Source organism: Aspergillus fijiensis (genome assembly GCF_003184825.1).
Source record: "Aspergillus fijiensis CBS 313.89 unplaced genomic scaffold BO72scaffold_37, whole genome shotgun sequence".
In the NCBI taxonomy this organism is placed as follows: Eukaryota; Fungi; Ascomycota; class Eurotiomycetes; order Eurotiales; family Aspergillaceae; genus Aspergillus; species Aspergillus fijiensis.
In genome coordinates, this window is record NW_024469013.1 from 285,579 (window position 1) to 309,683 (window position 24,105).

At 53.3% G+C, this 24,105-nt stretch overlaps 11 protein-coding genes and 2 non-coding genes across 13 annotated transcripts; 6 read left to right on the forward strand and 7 right to left on the reverse strand.

Annotated features, from left to right (window-relative positions):
- Positions 1-2,016: 2,016 nt before the first annotated feature.
- BO72DRAFT_171774 (uncharacterized protein) lies at positions 2,017-2,610 on the reverse strand. The gene has a single exon (XM_040939379.1). It carries the CDS (start codon positions 2,443-2,445, stop codon positions 2,137-2,139), a length of 309 nt encoding a protein of 102 aa, XP_040799495.1. The 5' UTR covers positions 2,446-2,610; the 3' UTR covers positions 2,017-2,136.
- A 320-nt stretch (positions 2,611-2,930) lies between these two features.
- Positions 2,931-3,011, forward strand: BO72DRAFT_t183. Its single transcript has one exon. It is a non-coding gene; the product is annotated as a tRNA-Glu (tRNA).
- A 298-nt stretch (positions 3,012-3,309) lies between these two features.
- Positions 3,310-3,390, reverse strand: BO72DRAFT_t184. The gene has a single exon. It is a non-coding gene; the product is annotated as a tRNA-Glu (tRNA).
- Positions 3,391-4,116: 726 nt separating this feature from the next.
- On the reverse strand, positions 4,117-5,516 carry BO72DRAFT_449844 (uncharacterized protein). Its single transcript, XM_040945111.1, has 2 exons — positions 5,414-5,516; positions 4,117-5,358 (listed from the first exon to the last, which is right to left on the reverse strand). Exon 2 carries the CDS (start codon positions 5,113-5,115, stop codon positions 4,489-4,491), a length of 627 nt encoding a protein of 208 aa, XP_040799496.1. The 5' UTR covers positions 5,116-5,358; positions 5,414-5,516; the 3' UTR covers positions 4,117-4,488.
- Positions 5,517-5,844: 328 nt separating this feature from the next.
- Positions 5,845-7,063, reverse strand: BO72DRAFT_171802 (uncharacterized protein). Its single transcript, XM_040939380.1, has 3 exons — positions 6,803-7,063; positions 6,407-6,729; positions 5,845-6,349 (listed from the first exon to the last, which is right to left on the reverse strand). The coding sequence occupies exons 1-3, from the start codon at positions 6,956-6,958 to the stop codon at positions 5,932-5,934; spliced, it is 897 nt and encodes a 298-aa protein (XP_040799497.1). The 5' UTR covers positions 6,959-7,063; the 3' UTR covers positions 5,845-5,931.
- Positions 7,064-8,049: 986 nt separating this feature from the next.
- BO72DRAFT_171826 (uncharacterized protein) lies at positions 8,050-8,618 on the forward strand. Its single transcript, XM_040939381.1, has 2 exons — positions 8,050-8,204; positions 8,270-8,618. Exons 1-2 carry the CDS (start codon positions 8,187-8,189, stop codon positions 8,534-8,536), a joined length of 285 nt encoding a protein of 94 aa, XP_040799498.1. The 5' UTR covers positions 8,050-8,186; the 3' UTR covers positions 8,537-8,618.
- BO72DRAFT_171846 (uncharacterized protein) lies at positions 8,595-10,428 on the reverse strand. The gene is made up of 2 exons (XM_040939382.1): positions 10,338-10,428; positions 8,595-10,151 (listed from the first exon to the last, which is right to left on the reverse strand). Exon 2 carries the CDS (start codon positions 10,093-10,095, stop codon positions 8,653-8,655), a length of 1,443 nt encoding a protein of 480 aa, XP_040799499.1. The 5' UTR covers positions 10,096-10,151; positions 10,338-10,428; the 3' UTR covers positions 8,595-8,652.
- Positions 10,429-11,812: 1,384 nt separating this feature from the next.
- BO72DRAFT_470107 (O-methyltransferase) lies at positions 11,813-12,797 on the forward strand (the record flags this gene model as incomplete). Its single annotated transcript, XM_040947000.1, has 3 exons — positions 11,813-11,866; positions 11,937-12,689; positions 12,756-12,797. 3 exons carry the CDS (start codon positions 11,813-11,815, stop codon positions 12,795-12,797), a joined length of 849 nt encoding a protein of 282 aa, XP_040799500.1.
- Positions 12,798-13,611: 814 nt separating this feature from the next.
- BO72DRAFT_449848 (putative NAD binding Rossmann fold oxidoreductase) lies at positions 13,612-15,218 on the forward strand. Its single transcript, XM_040945112.1, has 5 exons — positions 13,612-14,054; positions 14,124-14,219; positions 14,301-14,704; positions 14,772-14,859; positions 14,923-15,218. The coding sequence occupies exons 1-5, from the start codon at positions 13,772-13,774 to the stop codon at positions 15,132-15,134; spliced, it is 1,083 nt and encodes a 360-aa protein (XP_040799501.1). The 5' UTR covers positions 13,612-13,771; the 3' UTR covers positions 15,135-15,218.
- A 947-nt stretch (positions 15,219-16,165) lies between these two features.
- BO72DRAFT_171967 (HPP family protein) lies at positions 16,166-17,297 on the forward strand. The gene is made up of 2 exons (XM_040939383.1): positions 16,166-16,614; positions 16,676-17,297. The coding sequence occupies exons 1-2, from the start codon at positions 16,297-16,299 to the stop codon at positions 17,255-17,257; spliced, it is 900 nt and encodes a 299-aa protein (XP_040799502.1). The 5' UTR covers positions 16,166-16,296; the 3' UTR covers positions 17,258-17,297.
- Positions 17,298-18,161: 864 nt separating this feature from the next.
- BO72DRAFT_171985 (ATP-binding cassette family ATPase ARB1) lies at positions 18,162-20,331 on the forward strand. Its single transcript, XM_040939384.1, has 2 exons — positions 18,162-18,914; positions 18,968-20,331. Exons 1-2 carry the CDS (start codon positions 18,312-18,314, stop codon positions 20,234-20,236), a joined length of 1,872 nt encoding a protein of 623 aa, XP_040799503.1. The 5' UTR covers positions 18,162-18,311; the 3' UTR covers positions 20,237-20,331.
- Positions 20,332-20,725: 394 nt separating this feature from the next.
- BO72DRAFT_171994 (TFIIH complex kinase subunit CCL1) lies at positions 20,726-22,559 on the reverse strand. The gene is made up of 2 exons (XM_040939385.1): positions 22,017-22,559; positions 20,726-21,943 (listed from the first exon to the last, which is right to left on the reverse strand). Exons 1-2 carry the CDS (start codon positions 22,368-22,370, stop codon positions 20,948-20,950), a joined length of 1,350 nt encoding a protein of 449 aa, XP_040799504.1. The 5' UTR covers positions 22,371-22,559; the 3' UTR covers positions 20,726-20,947.
- Positions 22,560-22,703: 144 nt separating this feature from the next.
- BO72DRAFT_449853 (E2 ubiquitin-conjugating protein UBC1) lies at positions 22,704-24,082 on the reverse strand. The gene is made up of 3 exons (XM_040945113.1): positions 23,528-24,082; positions 23,153-23,457; positions 22,704-23,095 (listed from the first exon to the last, which is right to left on the reverse strand). Exons 1-3 carry the CDS (start codon positions 23,786-23,788, stop codon positions 22,921-22,923), a joined length of 741 nt encoding a protein of 246 aa, XP_040799505.1. The 5' UTR covers positions 23,789-24,082; the 3' UTR covers positions 22,704-22,920.
- Positions 24,083-24,105: the final 23 nt, after the last annotated feature.

Sequence of the window (24,105 nt, forward strand, 5' to 3'; positions counted from 1 at the left end):
ATACCCCTAATTTGCAATGCCTCTATCTAGTATGGCTGGATGGGTCATGAATACTCTAGAACTTCAATGAGGTAAACGAATCTAGAGGAATAGGTAACAAGGTACGGAGCATGTGAGGTCGAAGAGAATAGCCCCACGTTTCACTTGACAATCAGCTACACACACTCCCTTCTTGAACATAACACATACGTGTCTGAGCTTTTTACTCTCACAACTATTGACATGGGATAGTTTCTGGCGACTCGATTACCCATGCCTACTGCCCAGCTCGGTTGGAGTCCGGCTTTCTGAGGATCGTGAACCAGTATGGGAGAAACATCGGAAAGGATGCCAATTGAACATCAACCTCCGACTTGAAAAGAGGTTGTGACGCGAAGAAAGTCATCAAAGTGATGACAGTTTGGCAAACGGATGCGGCCAAAGCACTAGAGGGCTATAACTGAAATCTTGCCGAGACCTCAAATCTTACTCCCTACCCACGGTTGCAGAGTATCCAACTCTAGCTACCTCAGTGTGCTCTGACTTCTTCAATCACTTCCACCTCATACTCTCGGTTGTATCCTCTCATCAGGAGTTACTGAAATGAATGCTTCATGGCGTTCATGCGGGACTCGCTCCTCCATCGGCAAAAGCGGTTCGGCACCAGGGACATTCTGGAGTCCCGAGACCCCGATGCAGGCAAGCCCCGCCAGTGGAACAAGTTCCTGGGGAAAGAGATCCAAGCTCAGACCAAGAATCCGGAGCTGCGGCGGGAATGAGCGCGTGAAGAATGGGGAAACGGTTGGCCGTCCTACAGTGTACGCGTATGTGATGCATGGGTGTACATGTATGTGGCCATCAAGTACCTGACTGCATCACAACGAGCATCAGGCTACCCCGGTAATTTCAACACCGACAGGCGGATTCGAGTTGATATACACGGTAAATTTGGTTGCTTGGTCGCCAACGTCATGATTTGCGCCATAGCAATGACACTCTTCTTCTTGGTCGAGCGGTGATTACTATGCCTCTCAACAACCATCACCTTATCATCCAAGTTAACCACCCGAAACTTCATTACATTCACTATATTCCGGGAATGCCAGATCATACGCCCATCCCAGGTACCTTATCTGATGCTGTTTTCACGTCCTGGACTACCCCTGTTCTTGTATACGGATCACACTGTACTGTGGTACGTCCGACAACTTTGGATGCACCATTGGAGGGAAACGGAGCCAACTGCTCCTGCGTCTAGCCTTTTCGAGTCGAGAGGGAAATGCGCCACCTCGCTTGGAAATGCAATTTCATGCGAGAATTAGCATTTCAGCAGATGGCAGACGGCAGACTCAGCGTGGACTAATTCGGGCAAAATGCGGACAATGCTTATCCTAGGCGCAGGCAACCAGCGCTACCTGGATCTTCTCAGCTTTCCTCGTGATCGGCTTCGTTTGCAGTCAAAAGACAGAGTACAGATCAATCTTGCTGCGCCTACGGAGTACTAACAATAGAGAGAGTACGGGGGTTGGGTGTGGGAATTGCTGGGGGGCTTTCCCATAGGGGTTATGAAGGGCCTGTAGGGTCATTGATGTTTCGTTGTCGTTTGTCTGCTGTTTTAATACCCCCGCGCCCCGGCAATGCTGTCGAGGCTGCCCCCGTTGAATGAACCCCGGAATTGCCCCTCTGGGGGCGGCGGGAGAACGCAGACCATCAGTCTCCACGGCCAGGACGTCCGACTCGAACCATACCGCGAAGCTTGTGCGGACCCGGAGGGCTAAGCTAGGGGGCGATACGGATGCAGAGTATGCCGGTTTCTATTGGATGGGTCCTTCGTGGCCCTGAAATTTGCGACTCCAGCACCGGACCACGGGGCATGGGCGATTGTTGTCGATGAGATTAGGAAGGTCCTGGAACCACTGGGCACCTCGGCGAAATCGGTGGCCCCAAGGAAGGGGCTATGCCTCGTCGGGATTAAGGATACTTCTAAGGCCAACCAAGCCATCGGGTGCGGGTTTTGCTTGTTGGCCTTCCTGTAGCTTTTGCACTTAGACGCAATCAAAGCTGTCGCACTTGATGCAGCGACTCACTCAGGCAGTCCTTACCCATCGCACGGAGAAATGAGTTTTGAAATGCCATACGGAAGAAGATCAATAACGACTATGCAGAGGCAGCATTCGAACCCTGCACCGCTTGTCCATACCCCTCCCTTTGAATCTGCCGTACTTGAACCTCCCCGCGCCCTATCAGCCAGCACTGTTCAATGGCCGGAATGGTGCCTGCTGGAAACCAAGAAATCCCCGAAACTTGATCCGACGGTATAAGGACAATAATGACCAGAATGGTGGCGATCCTGTCGAGACATAAATGAGACAGAGAGACAGCTGGGGACCACCGCTTTGATAGCCCAGGCCCAGACAGCCCAGTATGGAGCCATTTCTTCGGAGGCCATTCTGACATGCTCTGCATTCCGTCTTCGTGCTGATTTCTACCAGCAACGTCCCCACATGAGACTCATTTAGGGCAAGGTGGGATTGAAATTGCATCTCCGAGTTGGTATTAAGCCACTAGCCTCCAATTGCTCGGACAATACTGTATGTACTTCGAATTAGAGGAGCGATCTGTTCTAGAAAGAGGGATATGTGACGTCGGAAGTCTAGACCACACACATCGTGGTTGAGCGTCTAAGCCTCCCGTGCAGCGTAGAAATATGTATCCGTCATACCCAATCCCCAGATTCTGAGATCAATCAACAAGCGCTGCTATCTCCATGAAACCAATTCAAACAGACCACCAGTTCACTCCCGACATTCCACCCACCCTCGCATCACAGTAGCACAATAGTCCCGGATTGAGGCCGAACCATGGCGCCGGGTTCTTAGAGTTGACGTGAACCACACCGTGACAGCACAATGACGATATATTTTGGAACAAAAGCCCTTTCTCAACAACCATCCGATGTGGTGTAATGGCTAACATCGCTGTCTCTCATTGAGATATCACAGCAGCTCGGGGTTCGATTCCCCGCATCGGAGTTGACTTTTTGCTCCCATATATTCTTAAATGGGTGGGCGGGCCCGGCCTACTGTGCAGGGGCAGAAGGTTGGTTGTATGAACAACCGACCGAAAATTTGGTATCATGCACGCACACCCAGAGACTTCTTTCTATCTTAGCCTGGCCTCTTTGTTTTTTCTCTTATAAGTAAGATAAGAGATCTACTCGCGCACTGAGTATGGATGCATTGCTATGCAAAAAAAAACACAAAAAGCAGACAGACTTGGTAGGCCTGGTGGACCGACTGTGTATTTGACAAAACGAACACTAAAAATGAACTCCGATGCGGGGAATCGAACCCCGAGCTGCTGTGATATCTCAATGAGAGACAGCGATGTTAGCCATTACACCACATCGGACCTTGTTGAAATCATATCAGAGCGTTTGTTAATAGATACTAAAATATGAGAGCCCCAGTGGTGTAGTGGTGTAATGGCTGACATCGGACTGGGTTTCCAACCCAGAGCACAAACTGTCTCTCACATAGCAGCTCGGGTCGATTCCACGCATCGGAGTTCCCTTTCTTTGCCTATCCATCTTCTAGATAGACCTTGAGCAATCGGCCATGGAAAAGGCGGATTTGGTAGATTAGATGAACGAATAATTGATTGATTGATTGTTTGTTGTTAAAGATAAGATACATAATATCACTGTCGTATTTTTTCTTCTCGGCCGGGGGAACAATCTCCCCTCTAGTCGTACATTGAGGTAGATAGACGTTGCTATACACAAACAAACAAAAAAAAAACAAAAGACAACTCGATCCGGGGAGAATCGAGCCCCAAGCTGCTGTATGAGAGACAGTTAACTTGTTGATGTTTTTGTGATGCTGCTCGGCACGCATCTCTAAGTTATTTGCGCAGTTGCGAACGTGGATGATGTCGGGTGCGCTTTGCTTATTTAGGCGCAGCTGTACGAAGCCAGCCGAGAGTTGCCTTGTGGATTCATGTTAGGTTAGTGAGGCCTTTGGAGCAAGCAAGCCTAGGCGATTTAGACATCGGCACTGGATCCACCCATTTCAGACCCTCATGTAAATCTACTGTATGTGGATGTCAATGCACGAGTGACTACGCTCGAGAGACCATTGGAAGGCCGCGCAACCCAGCGTCCATCAAGACATAACTAAAATGTACTGTCCCATAAAGCGAATCCCAAACTATCAACCCTAAACGCCAGGAGCAACGCAGCGCAACGCAAAGCAACAGAACAGAACCACAAAAACACAGCAAGCAGAGTAAGTAGTACATCACACATAACCATGCCATGCGATTACCAGCGTAGACGCAAATCAGCTTCACCCCATGACCGGGCATACCATAAGCATCATCCATCCATCATCAGCCCACCCTCAGCTCAGCTCAGCTCAGAGACCCCCCATCCCAAACATAAACAAAACACCGTCCTTCCACCTCCCTCGTCACCACAAATCCCCCCCAAACCGAGACCCAGACCACACCTCAAACCCGCTTATCCCTCGCCTCCCCCTCCCGCACCTCCCCAAGCAAGCCCACCAACTCCCTGCCCCCCTCACTCTCCCTCCCCTCAATCTCGAGCCCCCGTTCCACAAACCGCCGTGCCTCCTCCCACCTTCCCATCTCCACCAAGCACTTGCCCCCGCGCCACCACGCCTTCACATTGCCCACCGCCTTGCTCTCGACACTGCACCGCGCATCCACCAGCGCCTCGACCCACAGCCGCTGGCTCATCCACGCCTGCGCCCGGTTCGCGTACAGCCCCGCCAGCTCGTCGCGCGCCAGCGTCACAGGCTCCCACCCGGGCCGGCCCAGCGCCATGTCGATCGCGTACCCGTACAGCCGGGCGGCGTCGGCGAAGTGGTTCTTGCGGTAGGCGGCGTTGGCACTGTCCCGGAGTTTGGTGATCTGGGCGCTGCGCTTGGGGTTGATGGGGAGCGGGGGCGGGGGGATCTGGTTGGGGGTTTCGAGGAGGGCGCGGTGGAGGGAGTTGAGGGCGATGAGTTCGGATTGGAGGGCGGATGTTGATGTGGAAGGGTGGGTGAGGGTGATGGCTTTGGAGGTTGGGTCCAGGTGGAGCGGGAGGGGGTTGTAGATGTCTATGCTGGACATTTTTGGTTGTTGTGATTGTTGTTGTTGTTGTTGTTGTTGTTGTTGTTTGGTGGTTTGGTGGTGGTTTATTTTGGTAGTGGTGATTATGAGGTGGGTGTTGTTCGTGTGGAGTAGGTTGATTGGGTGGATTTGTGTGTCTATTCGGGGGTTTTCGTATTTCGTTCGACTCGTTGATGGACTTGGATTCGTACAGTAGTCAGTGTAGCTGTGTATGCTGTAGCTGTAGCGTAGCTGATAAATGGTCTGTGCGGAGAGGTTAGTGTTTGAGGTTTCAGGTAGACATCCGACTCGAACTCACGAGGCAGATTGGCAGAACCTCCAAGATGAGAAAGTCAGACGAAAAAGTGCGCACCGGCTGGACGTCCAGAGTTCAACCCAGATCAAACAAAAGATGAGCTGTCCTGATCGCTGATGGTGAGTGAGCCTTCCAAGCAAAGGCGGTGGCAGAATCCCTCACTGCCTTCGGCGAATCCTGCCGGGTCAGATGTGTCATCCTGTTCACTAAGTAAGTTACTACAAGTCCAAGCAACCAGTTCACTACCAATTCGACAGGCTTGCTCTGTTAAAGTATGTAATTCCATCTATGTAGAACCAAAATACATTCGTCATCCAATAAGTCGTCAGGTATGCCTGCGCGGCCATTACACAGGCCGTTCCCCAGCCAAATCACCATCACAGCATACAGTCATCATGTTACAAGTCAACAAGCCAGAAATGACAATCGGAAATGTGCGCCCGCAAACACCGCCCCATGGTTCGTTTCGAAGGTTTGTCTTTGGTTTTTCTTTTCACCGCATCTCCTCTCCGTCAACCCCTCTAGTGGCCGTAGCCACTGTGACTCGGCTCGTACTCCGACGGTCCGCCGTAGTGCTGACCGTGCGCCCCGCCGTAGCTGGTGTTGTAGTCGTGCAGCACGCTGCCCGTCGAGACGGTCGGGTCGTAGGCGCCCGACGCCGCCGAGCGGCCGTGCGTGGTGCTGCCGAAGTCATCCGCCTCGCTCTGATGCAACAGGGCGTAGTCCTCATCGCGATCGCCGCGGACCGACGAGCCCATCCCCGCGCGCGACCGGAAGTCGTCTTCCTCCTCCTCGAAATCGTGCGCCGGGTTGGACGAGAACGCGGCCTTGGTGTGGGCGGCGAAGGTCGGGTCGGAGACGGCGTCGGGCAGGGTGCCGGTGCGGCGGAAGTGCACAACGTTGCGGAAGGACATGAACGCGGTGACCACGAAGAGTAAGCTGGTAGAAAATCACATGTTAGCAGACAATCCGAGAAAGCCACAGATGACAACTCACAAGACAATAACACCCAAGATCACGGTGGCCGTGCTGATCTTGCACTTGCTGGCGTTGCCGTAGGCCCAGTTGTCGCAGCCGCTCTTCTTGCTGTCGCTCGCCCGCTTGCTGCTGGACTTGCTGTCGCTGTCCGTCGAGCTGTCGCTCTTACCCTCGCTCTTCCCCTGCGCCACGTAGCTGGCGACACAGACCCAGGCACTGAACCATAAGATGGCGTACAGGCAGTCCACGGTCGCGAAGGCGTACACATTTCCAAACCGGCGTGCGCGCGGCCACATGGGGACGGCCACTAAGTAGATGAGACCGGGGATACTGAACCAGCACTATCGACAAAAACCATTAGACTCGAGTCCTTGGCGACATTCGTCCCCCTGAAACAGATGGATGGGCACTCACCAAGGCCCAGTACCAGGCGGATCTCCCATCAATGCCACCGCCCTTAGTGAACACGGCGATGGTCAAGGCCCACGCCAGGAAGATGATAAATCCCTGGAACCCATGGATGATGTTTTTCGTCCGGCCCGGGTTGAAGGAAGGTCGGGCGACTCTCATGTTTCCGAGGAGTGAAGTGGTCGATGACGGAGGAGTGGTGGTGCCTGATGACGATGAAAGGCGCTTTCCTCTACGCTAGGAAGCGAGACCGCGATACGATGGAGCTGGCGGATTGATCGCAGATAGATCCAATGATTCGGAGCCGCCAGAAACTGAATTCCGAGTAGATGAACAGGAAGGGATAGGCAGAAATTGTCAGCGACAAGGGGGATGAGAATACGGAACGCAATGCGATTGTTTATTCCAGTGGCAGCAGCAGCAGCAGCAGTCGAAAATCCGACGGCAAAGGTGAACGGGGCAACCCGATCGTGCCGCGCGGACGCTAAAGTAGAGGCGCAGGCAGGCAGAACGGTGGGAGGGGAAACAAGCGACGCAATCACCCCCGGGAATAATCTTCAACCGGCAAAAAGGAGTGAGGCACAAGAACAGCTCAAGAAAGCTCACGAGTCCTGGGATATGAGGGAGGAATAATCAGGATAGAGTAGAAGAGAAGGAGACTTTGGATTGAAAGTGGGTGGGAGGGAGGGGTGGAAGCTCGTGAATGTGGCTGTCATAACAATAATAATAATACACTTCATTCATGGAATTCATTTCATTCAGCGGCGGTAAGTTACCGTAAGGTTATCTTACCCTTCCGGGATTAGCCTGCCCGTGATCTCGGCCCAAAATAGAATTCCCAAAGCACATGGACTGGTGAAATGCACAAGCAAAAGCAAGATCAAGGTTGCTTACAGTTGCGATGTTCGATGTCATCGAAGATGTTGTTACAGAATTGTGTCTTGCTCGTATCCATTCCCAATTTTGAATACTACCTAGTTTTGTTGCCCAATCGAAGACCCTGCACCAAGGCTGACGTATCCTCATTTTTGACCAACACAGCCCAGTTGAAGTGATGATGGCCACTTGTTCAGCGATAATTAAGGGCACACCGGTATCAACGATATCAACGATCATGAAGATCAAGCACTGCAATGATTATTGCGTAAGTGGGTAAGCGGACCCTCGGCAGCTGGCTGTGTCTCTACACACATATGATGTGTCAACATGTCAGGTGCTCGTCGACAATAATCAAGTCTGCCCGTCGCTTATCATAGCGGTAATTTCCGGTCGAGGGTCCGACTCTATGCTCTATCATGCTGACAAGGTACTCCGTTGTGAACCTGGCTTGGGGGCTCTAAAGCCGATCAAAGGTGATGCATGATTGTGAAAATATGGCCCAGTTATTAAGATGTTATCCTTCAGCTCTGTATATTGACCCTAGTCGCTAGCCGTTTCATGATAGCGCCAGGTAGCTTGTTCTCATGGAAACAGGGGTTGCTATTCATGGAGACACGGCCGCCACGCATCCACGCTTGGCCGACTCCACCGTCGAAGATCAATCTACAATCTTTATTGTTTCAAGCCTCCGCGACCACACGCTTGAATCAGAATGTCTCAACTCAAATTGGTCCATTACCTCGGTCGTCTCGAAAGCGGCCGATCCGCACAAAGCTAATATACTCAAAGGACGCCACTCGATGCTCCCTATACAACAGCATCGTCTCATGTGCTGTGATCCGTCATAACTTCGTTCGCTAACTTGGAAAAGGGGAAAGGAGAGGAGTACAAAAAAGGGAGAGTAAGTGGGTGAAAATACACAGGAAAATAATCTGGAAACAAAGGAGAGTCGTTAAATCAACAAGGAGGCGAGCACATTATGTCGACTTGCCATTGGTCGCGTTCATGATCATTTCGATCTCTTTCAGGGGCTGGTAGATATGCGTATGCCACCACCACGGCAATGGATCAATGGCGGAGAACCGCCAATTCTTCCAGAACAGGAGCAGTCTGCTGCCTTCGTGCAGGCTGCGATCGATCTGCTCGATGGCAGGGTAAAGTGCCGGAAGCACCCTCCGAACATCGCAACTGCGGACCACCTGGCAGAGACTGAAATTCTCAGGAGGCGGGGTAGAGATTTCCGTGTCGATGGATGCGATGTCTATAGCGGGCACTTCGCCAGACACGCCGTTGATGTGTGGCGCGAGCACATCCAGGTACTCCGCGACCAGTGAGTCGTGCTTATCTTCCAGAAGAAACTTCACAGCCGCGGCACCTTGCTGGCAGCCCTCGATATGAATCGCATAGCGGAGAATATTGTCGGTGAATTCCTCGTCCACCGTCAGTTGGAGGCGTAGGTGACCGGTCAGTCGGGGTCCACTTTGGAGTGCGAAGCGTTCCATGAGCGCATGCGTCGCCCTCGCGAGCCCCTTGTCCAGACGTGAGTGTCCCCAATCGGACTCCTTGTCGCCAGGATAAATCTTGATCGCCTTGACATGGCCGCAGATGACCATGACCTCTGCAACAAACCGGCCCAGTCGCGTCTGTTGTTGTAGTATCCATGGCCGTTCCTTAGAGATCTGGATCTCACTAACCTCGGAATAGGTCAGGCTGAGAGTTCGCTTCGGCAGCACGACGACCTTGTCATCCCCGGGAGTGGGGGAGGGCCTCCGCATCTGATAAATCTTGGACGGCGACCGATGCAAAATCTTGTGGACGGCATCTCGTGACAGAACCTGGTGTTTTTCCACCACGGGGAGCCGCTTCTCAATGAGATACTGGTTGAAATTGTCTTGGTTGCCGAAGATTTCGGCCAGGCCGGTGTCCAGGGTGATGCATTTGCAATGGGTCCGGCTCTCGATCACCTGTTTGGCCGACGCATCGTCGAGGGCCGAGGCCTCGTTCGCGCACGGGATCCAGATCTCCACTTTCTCTTTCTGGATGATGTCGAGCAGCCGTGCACTGTACTTGGTCTTGGGAACGTGGTAGAAGGCCGCCAGCGTCTTGGACATGCCTTCGCCAGGGGCGATGGCGCCCTCGGTGACGTTGGCCCCGACCACCCGGTGGCCCGCGTAGTACCAACCCCGGGCCACCGCTAGCCCATGCGGGGTATTGACCCCAGTAACGAGGACTGTTTTCGGACGGAAGTGCTCATCTCGTAGGATTTTCTGGCGTTGACGTTCGTGGCTGGAGGACTGTGAAATGTCGCCGGGGACATACCCGGCAGCGTAGGAGGCCAAAAGAATGGTGTTGTCCAACGGCAGGAGGGCGATCGAGACCGCAATCCGCACCAGATGGAAGATTACATGGATCTGCAGCATGTCGCGGGCGAATTGAAGTGTGCTTTCTTGAGAAATCGAGCTAAATGCTCGTCGTACTGTATGTATAGCCATCATAATGTCAGATGATGATTTGCAGTGGACATTGTTGCACAGAATCAATGCCGGGCAATGATTATTTATTGTCTCATGGCAGAGGGGGGTGCGGGCAGCACAACCAGCAGCTTGGGAATGCTGCTGCAAGGCGACCACGTCAGCGATGCAGCTCAGTGGGTGATGCGTACCTGAAGATGGAAATCAACTGCTGCGTTGTTTGAGTTGGGTGAGGTGGCTGGGCCGACAAGGAGAAAGAGCATCGTCGATTGCGACCACACGTCGAACTGAAAGACATATAAGACCTCCCACAAGATCATAACCGTATGATTTTCGTCGGCAAACCGGATGATGACCCCTCATTCTGACGGTGGCCGAGGGGCTGGACTTCAGCTTTGCTTTTGACAAGGATTGGCGGCTATCGCACGAATCATGATCCTTCGGCGTGTTGCCCAGGCTGAAGGGCAGCGTAAAGCAGATTGATGTATCGTAAGTACCAGGATGGCGGATATTGGCAGATGAATTCAAGGCGACAGTCAAGGATCGCATAGATTGAAAGGAGGAGACAGACATGCGACAAGGCGTGGAGGTGAAATGTAACTGCCTTCAATTGAGACAACCATGCAGGCTGAAGCACCAGCCCGTGCAAAGTATATGCGGCGGGAAGCAGAGTGAGGCCACCCTGCCTCATCAGCCGAAACATGGCCACCTGCAGCCAAATTCAAGGCAAAGGAATGTGCATGACCCATTCCTCAAGTCATTTGAATGTAAGAGTCTAGAACCTTTATTTTCTCGCGCATAGTGAGGTCTTTGAACTAGTGCCAGTAGTGATACTCGATCGATAGTTCGTCTCGGTTATCCAATCACTTCAGGGTGGAGCAACGCAATCAACACTAGAAGCACTAATGAGATGTAAGTGGCTGCTACTTCAGGCACAGTACGAAAAGTACAGTACAGCCTGACACAGCACCACTGCAGCTTTGATACTCCGTGCTAGGCACTTCGATGCAAGCACTCACCGCTTTCGCCTTGTCTACTTTTTATCCTACCCCGACGGCATGTGTCGATGGGTTCAATTCCAGTGACTTGCGCTTCTGGGGGAAAAGCACACCCAAGCCAAATAAGTCAAACAACATTGATCCCCCTCGTGTTAAAAATTTCCCGACTATCAGTGAGCACTGAGTCACAATGAGGAAATGCATTTCCGACTTGCTTATCAATCTCTGATGTTGAACTATCCTCACGCTGCCTCGGGTTATCCGGGATCCGCGAGCCATGAGGGGCACTGATGGAGTAAGCATCTCCGAGTGAGCGGCACTTGGGACGGCATCATAGTGGGGGACTTTCGCCCCTAGTGAGTCGCCCATGTTGTCATATCCTCCTTAAAAGGCCCATTCTTGAGGTTTACGTGGTCCTTATCGTCCCCCGAGCTTTCAGCTGGCTGTGACGTTGTCGGATTTATCTTCTGCCATACAAAATGTCGAGTATAAGACCGAGGATAAGACCGAGCCTAATCCCGAATGCGATAAGGCGCGGGGGTTCTCGTGCCATTAAATTCGCTGGATACCCTCGCTTTGGATCTCCAAGCTTGCAGCCTAATCTTGCTACTATCGCAAAATATCCATTGATTAGATTTCTGTCAACCTCGCGACATCCATCACTGACCATGAGCGACAACACCTACGTAGCGCCGCTTCATCCTCGTCCCGGGGACCGATCAGTAAGTCCGCTGTCCAAGGCTTTGAAGCCCTTTGAGATGTCGTGTGAACTGACTCCGAGCTTCATTGTAGCGCGAGGATGGTCGGGAGTTCAAGTTGCTGCACTTCATCTACGATCAGCCCAACCGAGACGAGATCCAGGGCAATCCCCAGAAAGTCCTAGATCTTATCGACGAGTTCGCGCAGACATATCACTTCATGAACATCGGCCCGGACAAGGGCAAGTTTATCACAGAAATTATCGCCGAGCGCAAGCCCGAGGTCATGATTGAGCTCGGTGGCTATGTCGGGTACTCTGCCATCCTATTCGGTGATGCCGTGCGCCGGGCCGGTGGAAAGCGATACTATAGTCTCGAACTGAACCCAGAGTATGCCGCCATTGCGAACATGCTCCTGGATCTTGCTGGTCTGCGCGACTTTGTGCGTATCATAGTCGGTCGCAGTGATCTGTCCCTGCACAAGCTATTCGACAGTGGGGAGGTCAAGCAGGTGGAGGTTCTGTTCATTGACCACTACAAGCCTGCCTACACCACCGACTTGAAGCTTTGCGAGCAGCTGGGGAAGATCGTGCCCGAGGTCTCGGTCGTGATCGCGGACAACGTGCTGTACCCCGGCAACCCGCCATATTTGGAATATGTCCGCAGTACGGTGGAGCAGAAGCGCGAAGCGGCTAAGAAGGGCCCTGAACGGACGTACAACAGAGAGGGCATTCCGGATAGGACCGTGCAGTCATTCCTCGGCGCAGATGCGACTCCTCAATTCGACATAATCGGCAACCCGAACCTCATCTACGAGAGCAAACTCGTGAAGCCGGAAACCACCAGGGTAAGTCGGATTCTGTGACGCAATGAAACGGCAGATGAGTTTTCTGACGCGACTTGTGTGCTTTAGGACGCCATTGAGGTCACCCGATGTGTGGGGGTACAAGAGTAGTAGAAGGGAGGGGTGTTTTTCGGGGAATCTGTGTACACTGGTTGAGAGAAGGAAGGGAAAGAGGCTGCTAAGCTGGATGGCTCACTAGCATTACTCGACCTTTTCATGAATGAGGCCGAAGTCTAGAGTCACAGTCGGCCGCTGACCCTTTTCTGCCAGCTAGTTCATTGAATACCAAACAAAGGCTTTCTTGTGAACAGTTCGAGGATACGTAGTACAGTAACTTACTCCGGAGTACAACTCGGGGCATCCGAAGTTTCTCCACCTTTCCGTTTACTGTCGGTTCCGGCGGAATCTACTAGATAGCTTACATAGCCCACCATTGACTTAACTTAGGGCCTAAAGTTGTTCCATATCGCGGCACAACAAACAGAACCACAGACATACCAACATGGCTGCCTTTAGATCGAATTGAAGGAAGATGATGGAATACTCTATGGATTAGGTATGTTCACTAGTTGGCCTGACAGGGCAACTGTAGCAGGCGATTAGATAGAGCTAGTTCTATTCAGGAACAGCGCATCAATCTATCAAGTGCAGGCTGAATAGACCCGGCCGTGGTTTTCCGTTGTAAAGTGTGAAGTCCTACAGGCAGGTGAGACACGGTCCGGACTGAGCCGATGGTGTCATCATCGGCAACAGCACTGAAATGAATTCCGAGTGTCTTGCTGCTGCTGCATCGGCCTTTGCCGCATTGCCCCGCCCGGCCCAGTGGTTGCCGTCGCCAGGACCTTCCCCCGCACTAGTTGATGACTGAGTCCAATTTCTTCCCTTCCCCCCCCCCCACGCTGGAGATTGTGTAATCACTGTTCAGAACTTCAAAGGCATAGTCGAAGTGGGCCTTGTTGACGTCGTATATAACTGAGCAATCCCCCTCGGAAATCTTTTATCTCTAGCCTCTTCAATTGTCCCCCTCATCTCTCTGCCCCTCGTCTCTCACAAAACCATCACCCCCACGATAACCACCCCCCACCATGTCTTCGAAAACCTGGAACGTCGGAATTGTGGGATACGGCCTGAGCGCCAAAGTCTTCCACATTCCTTTCATCAAGGAAGTCCCTCAGTTCAAGATCTCTGCTATTGTGCAGCGCAATCCCAAGCCGGAGGACGATGCGGAGAAGGACTTCCCCGGCATCAAGTCTTACCGTAGCACCGAAGAGCTAGTCAAGGACGAGGGTGTCGACCTGGTTGTCATCACTACCGTTCCTGAAACGCATTTCGAGTTGACCAAGCTGGCCCTCGAGCACGGAAAGCACGGTAGGTCCTTTCTTTCTTTTTGTTCTACAAGTGCATAAGAAACTGTACTGATGCTAATTGTTGCTGCAGTCGTCGTCGAGAAGCCTTTTACCCCCACTTCCAAGGAAGCTCAAGAACTCGTTGCCCTGGCCAAGAAGCAGAACAAGCACCTGGCCGTATACCAGAGTCAGTATTTCTAAGTCACCTCCTACCTATAATTTGAATTTTGTGAGGTTTGGTTTTGCTGATGGGTGTGTGTGTGGTTAGACCGTCGCTACGACGCCGATTTCCAGACTGTGTCCAAGTTGGTCAAGAGCGGCTCCCTGGGCCGCGTCGTTGAATTCGAGACTCACTTCGATCGCCACCGCCCCGAAGAGCCTTCTGCAGATGCTTCGAAGTGGAAGAACAAGGTTGTCCCCGGAGGTAGCGCCATCTACGACTTGGGCTCTCACCTCCTGGATCAGGCCGTTCACCTGCTCGGCAAGCCCGAGCGCGTGACGGGCTTCCTCGGCTCCCAGCGCGAGGTGAACTCCTCCGGTTACGAGGACTCCTTCACCGTCCTGCTTCACTACAAGAACGGTCCTCTGGTCACGGCCAAGGCTGCAGTTGTCAGTCCCGAAGTCGAGCAGTTGCGCTTCTGGGTCCGCGGAGACAAGGGTAGCTACAGGAAGGTCCGTTCCCTCCAATCTGACTCCGCGAAATATGGGGAGCTGCGTTTTGCTGACTTCAGACGATTAGTTCCATCTCGATATCCAGGAAGAGCACATCAAGGCCGGATTGAGTGCCGGTGACAACGGATACGGCCGCGAGCCCAGTGACAGATATGGTATGTCGATGACGCACACTGACATACTCTTCCAACACCGTTCTAACATATGTCCGCGATCAGGCACTCTCACCACTATTCAGGACGGAAAGCCTACCAGGGAGGTCTTCCCTACCGTCGAGCCCCCGACCTGGACCGAGTACTATAGAAAGTTGGCGCGAGCTCTTGCCGGCGAGTCCGATCTCCCGGCTAGTGGAGCCGAAGCCAGCGAGGTTATCCGCTTGATCGAGTTGGCCCAGGAGAGCTCCAAGCTTGGCAAGACGCTGGACTTCTAGGTGGTGGGTAGTGTGTTTGTGTATATGAGTACTTAGAGTTTATGATATAATGACAGGATGAGAATTGAATTTCACACAGGCTGCTCAGTACTCTCAAGTACTGTACTTGCATGGATATGCACCTTAAATAGCACGAGTATGAAAGAAGAACTCACTAGTGGTGGGGTGTAAACAGAGCGCGTTACACTATCCAAGGCACGAACCTCCTCCCACGGTTCCACTACGACAGTCTAGACCCCTGTCAGCATGATGGCTGTATTGAGCGTCGGTGTCATGAGGAGCTTCCTCGATCTTGCTCCTCTACCCCGGATTGATCGACAGCCCTGCTTTTGCAGGAAGGGCGGCGGATGGGCAATACGGGCGACTCGACTGGATGATGGGCAAAATACGGTAAGTAATGGTAAAGAATGGTAATCTGTGGTAAGAAACCCACCGGCTGACCTCATCTCCCACCGTCCCCGACGCTAAACCCTACCCGGAGTTTCCATTACCCAACTCAAATGCTGTGAGTGGAAGGACAGACCAGGAACCTTGAACTTCCAAACTCCATTCAGTTCAGTCACTAGGGTCAGTTCCAGTTGGCACTGCAATTCCGCCTCCATGACTGCTCTGCTACCATAGCCGAATACCTCTCCTCCGCGGAGATGCTGATGGCCAGCCCAAGATGCGTGCGAAAGATCTTCTTGTTCTTGCGTGTTCGCCCTTCTCCCCCGTCTCTTCCAGCTCTGATGCCTACTATTAATATGGGCTCAGGATTCCCTCCACAGACCCAGCGACTCCAAATTGCGGTGTCCACTTGATGCACGGCGGTTTCAATGGGCTCGCCCGCTTATACTTAGTTGCTGCTCACCACGTAGGCCAGGCAAGTATTCCCACCTCTTCCCCCCTTGTACCCCCTGATTTGGACCCATCAGGCCAGCTTCTCAGCAGGATGGAGTATCTGCCTGTCTGTCATCTCTTTTTTCTGTGTCAGTGGGCAAGTTGCTCTCCATCCGCAGTCTCATGACTGAGCTGGCATACACAAGCATCCGCCTGTCCGGGTTCTTTCTTCAGGTTCATATCCACTTGCAACACTCCTTTTCATAACAACACTTGTTGTACTGGACCTGGTACTAACCGACCACAGGAATAAGCGCGTTTGTCTTGGCCAGGGGTGGTCATCATGACAGTCCAGCAGACGTTTGCCCAGCCCTCCCGGCCTTCGTCCAAGCTTGAATACATCGACTTCTCCCGTCTCCATGTGGATATCGATGCCTATATAAATCCCGTTCTTCCGCCCCCGCCTTGGCGATACCTGCCTCGGCCGGTCTCGCGCTTCTTTGGTTACCGAGAGACCCCGTCTCCCAAGCCACTCGGCAATGTGGTTGTGGCCTTCTGGACCTTGATAGGGGTGTTCTGCGGTGTGTTGATCGTAGCGGAGGCTTCGATGCATGTGCCCCTTTTTGAGCACCATAATGCCCCGATCATCGTGGCGAGTTTTGTACGTCTTCTCCCTCAGGTCTACACCGGTGACCGAAGCTTCAAGACTAACCATCCCTTAGGGTGCTGCTGCGGTGCTGGAGTTCTCGGCCATCGAATCACCCTTTGCCCAGCCACGAAATGCGGTCATCAGTCAGGTCATTGCGAGCACGGTGGGTATTGGGATATCCAAGCTTTTCGCCCTGAATGCCCATGCCGAATCGTTGCCCCAGATCGGTGGCGCTCTGGCCTGTGCCATCACCACGTGTATCATGGTCCTCACGAATACCGTGCACCCGCCCGCGGGAGCAACCGCATTGCTTTCCGTGACGCAGTCGGCCGATGTGGGCTGGGCGTTGATTCTCGTTATGTTCCTCGGAAGCGTGCTGATGCAGGCTGTGGCCTTGTTGATCAACAACATCCAGCGCCGGTTCCCGATTTACTGGTGGACTCCGGTCTCTCTGGCGCGCCCGAAATCGAGTGACACCGAAAGCGGGGATCGGATCAACCGAGCCAGCTTTGAGACGGACGGCACGCAAGATGTCTTCCCCGGTGAACCGAGGCAGGTCCTCATTGAGTCGGGCAAGATCCTCTTGCCAAATCAATTCTCGATTTCGGAAGCGGAAATGAAGGTCCTGCGGAGTATCAGTGAACGGTTACCATGAAGTGCATCTACTAGCATTAGAAATAGGTGGCTTAGCATAGAGACATTCCGCTGTCTGTATGTACTGTATATAGTGAAGTTCATGTCATTGTCCATATCATTGTCTTTCGAAGGGGAAGTAAGCTGCTTATCGTGATTGAGGGATTGTCCAACAGGAATTCTCTGATTACCAAGCTAAGTACAAGAGGATACATAGTACTCATAGTGGCAATGTGGTTGCGAACATAGGATGGCATTCAGACGGAGGTGTGATTCTGCTGAACTTGCTTTAATGATAAGGAGTTAGTAGGGCGCTGCCGTCCCCGGGGCCGGATGCTCTTCCTTCCTAATCAAGGTAGCACACTGATCTGATTTCGGCCTCAGGCGTCAGCGGCGGTTGCTGACCATTGCCAGCAAATGCCTTGGGCATAAGGCTTTAGAGCACGTGATCATTAATGCCCAATCAGGCAAGGCCGCGCCACGCACCCGTGCGGTGACGTCGACAGGCCAATGACAGCGCCGCTGGGCAGAAACCCACTGAAGGAATTTTCGAGGCAACTCAAATTGAGGTCGCAGTTTCGTCTTTCATCCTCTGACCAGTGCATCCTTCATCCTCCTCTTATTGTTCTTCGGTCGATTGTTCCTACTGTTCCTACTTTTGACTCAGAGGATAGGCTCCTTCAATCTCGTGAATACTACCCATTCGATCTCTATTTACTCTCTGTATTTTCTGTGTTTTGAGGCAATAGTAATAAGCATTGCCTGTGCTTCATAGTTGAAACTCTTACTATCGATAAGGGCTATCCAAGGAACCTCCCACTCCCATTCCCACTCCCACCCCCCCCACTCAAAAGGCTTTCGGTCGCCCCTCTCTTACTATTTCTCTCTCCCTCTTGCTCTCTCTTTCACCCCGCCGCTGGAAAGTGCTCCACCTTTGTCAAGTTCTTTTTTTCCCTTTCCCTCCTCCTCTTCACGGACTGGTTTCGTCTCTTTCTTCCCGCCTCCTCTTCTTACCTTTTTCCCCTCTTTTTCTCTTCCTCCATCTCCCCTCCCACAACACCCACACAACCGTCAAAATGGTGTCTGCTTCCAAAGCTGCTCGTATGGCCAAGCGTGGCGATGACGGCAAGAAGAAGACCCTCAAGTCCAAGAAGGGTACCTCGACCCCCGGTGACGAGACCCCCATGCTCGATGGCGACGGAAACCCTTTGCCCGTCGAGGATCAGCCTGCCACCTCCGCTGAGAAGCTGAAGGAGGTTGAGAAGCTGACCGCACAGATGGACAAGCACGGTCTCTCGGACCGTGTCACCACTGGTGTCCTCTCCTCCCTGGAGTCCTCCCGCGACGTCAAGATCACTTCCGCCTCCCTGGTGTTCCACGGCAAGGTCCTCATCACCGACTCCACCCTCGAACTGAACTTCAGTCGCCGTTACGGTCTCTTGGGTGAAAACGGTTGCGGAAAGTCCACCCTTCTCAAGTCCATCGCCACTCGCGAGTTCCCCATCCCTGAGCACATTGATATTTACCTGCTCAACGAGGGTGCTCCCCCCACCGACCTCGGTGCCCTTGAGTGGGTTGTTACTGAGGCTCAGAACCAGCTCGACCGCATGGAGAAGCAGGCCGAGGAGATCTTGGAGAAGGAGGGCCCTGACAGCCCTATTCTCGAGGACCTTTACGACGTAAGTACTTGTGCACTCTTTGACGAGCAACATGTGTCTAACTTCATCATCAGCGTATGGACAAGATGGATCCCTCGACCTTCCACACCCGCGCCTCCCTGATCCTGACGGGTCTTGGTTTCAACAAGCAGACCATCCACAAGAAGACTAAGGACATGTCCGGTGGTTGGCGTATGCGTGTGGCCCTTGCCAAGGCCCTGTTCGTCAAGCCTTCTCTCCTCCTGCTGGACGACCCCACTGCTCACTTGGATCTCGAGGCCTGTGTGTGGTTGGAAGAATACCTGAAGAAGTGGGAGCGCACCCTAATCCTGGTCTCCCACTCCATGGATTTCTTGAACGGTGTCTGCACCAACATGATCGATATGCGCATGAAGCAGCTCCTCTACTATGGTGGTAACTACGATTCGTACCACAAGACCCGTGCCGAACAGGAGACGAACCAGATGAAGGCCTACCACAAGCAGCAGGAAGAAATTGCCCACATCAAGAAGTTCATCGCCTCCGCCGGTACCTACGCCAACTTGGTCCGTCAGGCCAAGTCCCGTCAGAAGATCCTCGATAAGATGGAGGCCGACGGTTTCATCCAGCCCGTCATTCCTGACCGTGTCTTCAGCTTCCGCTTCGCTGATGTCGAGAAGCTCCCCCCTCCCGTCCTGTCCTTCGATGATGTCTCTTTCTCCTACTCTGGCAACTGGGATGACACTCTGTACGAGCACCTTGACTTCGGTGTCGACATGGACTCCCGTACTGCTCTGGTCGGACCCAACGGTGTCGGCAAGTCCACTCTGCTCCGTCTGATGACCGGCAAGCTCAGCCCCATCGGTGGTAGTGTCAGCCGTCACACCCACTTGAAGCTCGGCATGTACAGCCAGCACTCCGCTGAACAGCTGGACCTGACCAAGTCTTCCTTGGAGTTCGTCCGTGACAAGTTCCCCGAGAAGTCCCAGGACTACCAGTACTGGCGCCAGCAGCTCGGCCGCTACGGTCTGAGCGGTGAGTCCCAGACTGCTCTGATGGGTACTCTGTCTGAGGGTCAGAAGAGTCGTATCGTTTTCGCTCTGTTGGCTATTGAGTCTCCCAACATGATTCTCCTGGACGAGCCTACCAACGGTCTCGATATCCCCACCATCGACAGTTTGGCCGATGCCATCAACGCCTACAGCGGAGGTGTCGTGGTCGTCTCCCACGATTTCCGTCTCCTCGACAAGATCGCCAAGGACATCATGGTCTGCGAGCACAAGACTGTCACTCGCTGGGATGGCACCATCGGGCAGTACAAGAACTACCTCCGCAAGAAGATGATCGACCAGGGTGCTGTCTAAAAAGACCGAAGCATTTTTTATGAGGTGCTTCTCTCTGTTACGAATGGAATGCTCAGAAACGAACAAAATATCAAGACAGGAAAGAAAAACAGTCTGCGCGAGGATGCAGACTTGGCAAAACTTTACCGAAAGGAGTAGGAGAAAAAAGTTTATCAATTTTCTCAGCAGCAGGAGAGATGAACCATCCTGAATGAGAGGTCCTTGTTTAAGGGGGATACAATTTGTGTTTATCCCGTTTTGCTTAAATACCACCTGGAGATATCACCTGCTCAGTATTTGGGTGTTCTTTGTTTTTTCTTTCTTTACGTTGTGTTTCTTAGATGGCCTTGTTTATTTCCATCATCGTCGTTCATACCATTTCAATCTCATCCCCCTAACTTAGACTTGAGCGTTTGAGGGGGTGAAATCTGATGCTTCTCTTTTCTCATTGGATTCTCGTATAGACTGTTCATCATCCTTTGGGACACGGGTGTCTCCTTGAGAATGGATTGTTTTATTTGAACTCTGGATTGTAGTTGCACCTGTAGATTTGGTTTACAGGTTCATGTCTTGTAGATGAATGCTGATCTTGGGAGCGTAGTAAACTAATTCATCGGATCTGTTCCCGTTGCCTACCTATCCAGACCATTCATTGTTGTGTTGGTTCCATCCACCGTCAATTCTATAATCCGCTCCCCGCCACCTCATAATCCTATACAACTAACCCTAAGTTTACCGCTCCTTCGTCCTCTGCATAACCAACTCCCCCCCGAAAATATCCTTACTACCGCTGGAAGATTCCGCGGCGGTCTCCAACTTCCGCTTCTTCGCCAACCTCTCCATCTCACTTTCCGACGCCCCGGAATCGACCCCCCCTGTTGGAGTTGCCGCCGCAGCCGCCGCAGCCGCAGCCGAAGAAGCGAGCGCCGCCGCAGGGATCCTCTTCTGCCCAGCGCCACCTAAATTCACCTTCTCGGGATTCTGGCAGTGATAGAGCTTCTTCCCGATGATCCGACGGAGGGTCTTCATCTGATCCGGATCCGAGGCGAGGGGCTTGTAGGCCTGCAGCATGGCGGCGCAGTCGTTGAGCGTGCGGAGGAGTTTCGGTCGGAGGGCCGCCAGCCCATCCGCCGCCTCCGCTTCTTGGACGGATGATGATGGGGCTGAGGTGCCGAGTTTCGTGTCGAGGTAGTACTCGGCCAAGGCGCGGTCGGCCAGCATCAGCGCGGCGAGCCAGATCTGCGCCGGCGTGAAGAGGAAATACACGTCGGTGATCTGGGCGGCGGATTTGAGGATCTCGCGGGTGGTGTGGTGGGCGCGGGCGATTCGGTCGGTGATGTTTTTTGAGGAAGACGAAAGGGGGAGGGCGAGGAGGCCCCTTTGCAGGGATTCCGGGGTTTGCGTCTGCGTGGTGGCGGCGAGGTGCGGTGCGGGCTGGCCCTGCCCCGCGGCCAGGGCCTGGAGCTCCATGATCCCCCCCTCCAGCCCCCGGAACGGGTGCCGCACGTCGAACGTGAAGCGCAGGCTCTGCATCACCACGAACTCCGGCGCGATGATGTCCTCCGCCGTCGTGTCGCCGGGCACCCCGTCCGCGAACTGGCGCAGCGACATGTAGTAGTTGTCTGTCTTGGTGGCGAGGAAGAGCGCGCACGGCATGATTTGTTTCGGGTGATAGGTCATCGGGCTGTTCGTTAGGTAGAAGCGCCGGAGGTATTGGATTGCTGTTGCCTTTTTTTTTCGGGGGTGTTAGTTTTTGGGGTTTGGGAGGGGGGGAGGGGGTTGGGCTGGCTGGCTGGCTCACTCGGACTATCGTCGGTAATGGCGGTTTGTACGCTTCTCCTAGCTGGATGATCTGCTCGCAGTAGTAGCTCACTGTCTGCTGCTCTTCTTCGGGCGTCAGGCATTCGATGGGTTTCTCTTCGGCTTTCGCGGGGTGGTTGGTGCTGGTGCTGGTGCTGCCCTCAACTTCGGGGACCGGGGTGCCCGTCGCGGACGAGGTGGCGGAGCGGCGCGCCTCCTGCGCGCGGCGGATGGCGGCGCGCACCCGGTCGCTGGCCACGGCGTTGGTGATCGCCCGTTGGGCTTGGAGGGAGGCCGCGGTGAAGGACCAGAGGCGGTATTGCGAGGAGGTGCGGTAGAAGTCGTCTTCGATCATTTTGGGTTGCGTTGATGGCGGCTTGGCAAGCCGTGCCGTGAGGTGGGTGTCTGTTGCGCAGTCGGGTTGTAAAATGGGAGGGTTGGCTTTGTGGTTGGATGGTGCGGTCAGTGAAGGGTCAGGTCAATGGTGAGGTGGGCGCTCTTTTGTAAAGTTGGTGCTGGTGAAGGGGTTTTGCGGCGGAGAAAGTTGGAGATGGAGATGGGCGGAGACGGAGGAGATCCGTTGATGATCCACGTGCTTATCGATAGCGCTGCTCTTCCAGCAATCCTTTGTCCACGGAGTTACGCACGTTTACTTACATTGGCAAACAACTTAATCAAGTCTTTAACCCACCAACTTCTTGCCGATGCACATGTCTCATTGGCTTAATCACTCAAAACATCAGATTCTAAATAACGCAAATGGATGAATAGCTGGATATATGAAAAAAAGCTCAAACGAGAAATTAGAGCGCTCGATCAAACAGCAAATCCTCAAAGCTCAACACTTGATCCCGAGAAAAAGAAAAGCTAAAGCTGTCTGTGAATGTGGTCTGTCTAGGTCTTTCTTACGGCTCACCCAGCAGCCGTGCAGTGACGTCCCCCATGTAAGCCTCCTCCAGCTCATAATCCTCGCCCTCCATCCGATCGATGCCATAGTATTTGAACGCCGCTACCACGCGGTCGACGTCGAAACCCATGCTACAGAAGCGGTCGATCAGGTCTTTGTTGTAGCCATCATACCTGTGCAGCAACAGTCAGCGAGGATATATGCGCAGATTTCGAGCCGGTGGTCCATACTTGGCGAGATCCTCCTTCTCCTGCTCCGCCTTAGACTTGAGCTCCAGCTCGCGCAGGGTCTCATCCGTCGCGCCGCCACTGCCCTCTCCCGCGTATTTTCTCGGCGCCCCCGCATATATGACCGCCCAATCCTGGGCCTTCCGGGCGAACTCCTTGGGATGGCGCAACAGCATCTGCGCGACCTCCGCGTCCTGCGGGTCCTTCGGTTCTGGCGTGCTCAGTAGTGACTGCAGTGAGAGGAGAGCGGATTTGATGGTCAGGACGGGCGACCAGGCGGTGGATAGGGTATCCAGGCATATCGCGCCCTAGAACAGGGAAATGAGGCATGAGCAAGTCTCGTCACGAGCATTAGAAGGGGGAAACTCCAGCACTCACCGTTTGACTGCTGACATTCGGGTGCCAGACCTTGGTTTGGAACTTCATCACAGGGGGCCGGAACGGGTAGTCGGTGGGGATCTTGATGTCCACTGCATATGTACCACCTTCGTACGGAGTCCCCGGCGGACCTGGGAAGGTCCCGCGGAGGTGTGTGATATCGTCGTCGTTCCCTACCGGCTCCGCGGTGATTTGCGAGTGCGTGTCCGCATGTATGTCGGCAATCTCCTTGGCGATACGACGTGCTCGATTTGAAGCCATCGTTTTGAGAATTGAAACGAGGTAGTTGCGAAGGAGCAAGCAGTAAAGGTGCTTTAGCTTTTGGGGTGAAGGGCCAACGAGGATTCTGTGCTGGGAAGCAATACGAAGCGCAAGCTATATAAGTGAAAATCAGGTTATGTCAGCCTGAGAGCAGTATAAATAAAGTAATGACAATTATACAGGAAAGTCCTAGGCAAGCTGACACGAAGCGGAGGTATTAAAAGGAAAAAGGAAAAAGCAAAAATGGACGCTGATGGAGGAAAGATAGAGCAGTGCAGCCTCACTTAATCGGCGGGGAACTGGCGAGGAAAATGAGG

Excerpts from the sequence above, each read along its gene's own strand:
- BO72DRAFT_171774 (XM_040939379.1), bottom strand. The coding sequence starts at position 2,445 with ATGCAGAGCATGTCAGAATGGCCTCCGAAGAAATGGCTCCATACTGGG.
- BO72DRAFT_449844 (XM_040945111.1), bottom strand. The coding sequence starts at position 5,115 with ATGTCCAGCATAGACATCTACAACCCCCTCCCGCTCCACCTGGACCCA.
- BO72DRAFT_171802 (XM_040939380.1), bottom strand. The coding sequence starts at position 6,958 with ATGAGAGTCGCCCGACCTTCCTTCAACCCGGGCCGGACGAAAAACATC. Across the intron at positions 6,730-6,802 it reads CCGCCTGGTACTGGGCCTTG|TGCTGGTTCAGTATCCCCGG; the intron begins GTGAGTGCCCAT and ends TTTTGTCGATAG. Across the intron at positions 6,350-6,406 it reads ATCTTGGGTGTTATTGTCTT|CTTACTCTTCGTGGTCACCG; the intron begins GTGAGTTGTCAT and ends ATTTTCTACCAG.
- BO72DRAFT_171846 (XM_040939382.1), bottom strand. The coding sequence starts at position 10,095 with ATGCTGCAGATCCATGTAATCTTCCATCTGGTGCGGATTGCGGTCTCG.
- BO72DRAFT_449848 (XM_040945112.1), top strand. The coding sequence starts at position 13,772 with ATGTCTTCGAAAACCTGGAACGTCGGAATTGTGGGATACGGCCTGAGC. Across the intron at positions 14,055-14,123 it reads CCTCGAGCACGGAAAGCACG|TCGTCGTCGAGAAGCCTTTT; the intron begins GTAGGTCCTTTC and ends TTGTTGCTGCAG. Across the intron at positions 14,860-14,922 it reads CGAGCCCAGTGACAGATATG|GCACTCTCACCACTATTCAG; the intron begins GTATGTCGATGA and ends GTCCGCGATCAG.
- BO72DRAFT_171967 (XM_040939383.1), top strand. The coding sequence starts at position 16,297 with ATGACAGTCCAGCAGACGTTTGCCCAGCCCTCCCGGCCTTCGTCCAAG. Across the intron at positions 16,615-16,675 it reads CGATCATCGTGGCGAGTTTT|GGTGCTGCTGCGGTGCTGGA; the intron begins GTACGTCTTCTC and ends ACCATCCCTTAG.
- BO72DRAFT_171985 (XM_040939384.1), top strand. The coding sequence starts at position 18,312 with ATGGTGTCTGCTTCCAAAGCTGCTCGTATGGCCAAGCGTGGCGATGAC. Across the intron at positions 18,915-18,967 it reads TTCTCGAGGACCTTTACGAC|CGTATGGACAAGATGGATCC; the intron begins GTAAGTACTTGT and ends CTTCATCATCAG.
- BO72DRAFT_171994 (XM_040939385.1), bottom strand. The coding sequence starts at position 22,370 with ATGATCGAAGACGACTTCTACCGCACCTCCTCGCAATACCGCCTCTGG. Across the intron at positions 21,944-22,016 it reads CATTACCGACGATAGTCCGA|GCAACAGCAATCCAATACCT; the intron begins GTGAGCCAGCCA and ends CGAAAAAAAAAG.
- BO72DRAFT_449853 (XM_040945113.1), bottom strand. The coding sequence starts at position 23,788 with ATGGCTTCAAATCGAGCACGTCGTATCGCCAAGGAGATTGCCGACATA. Across the intron at positions 23,458-23,527 it reads CGAATGTCAGCAGTCAAACG|GGCGCGATATGCCTGGATAC; the intron begins GTGAGTGCTGGA and ends TCCCTGTTCTAG. Across the intron at positions 23,096-23,152 it reads GAGAAGGAGGATCTCGCCAA|GTATGATGGCTACAACAAAG; the intron begins GTATGGACCACC and ends GTTGCTGCACAG.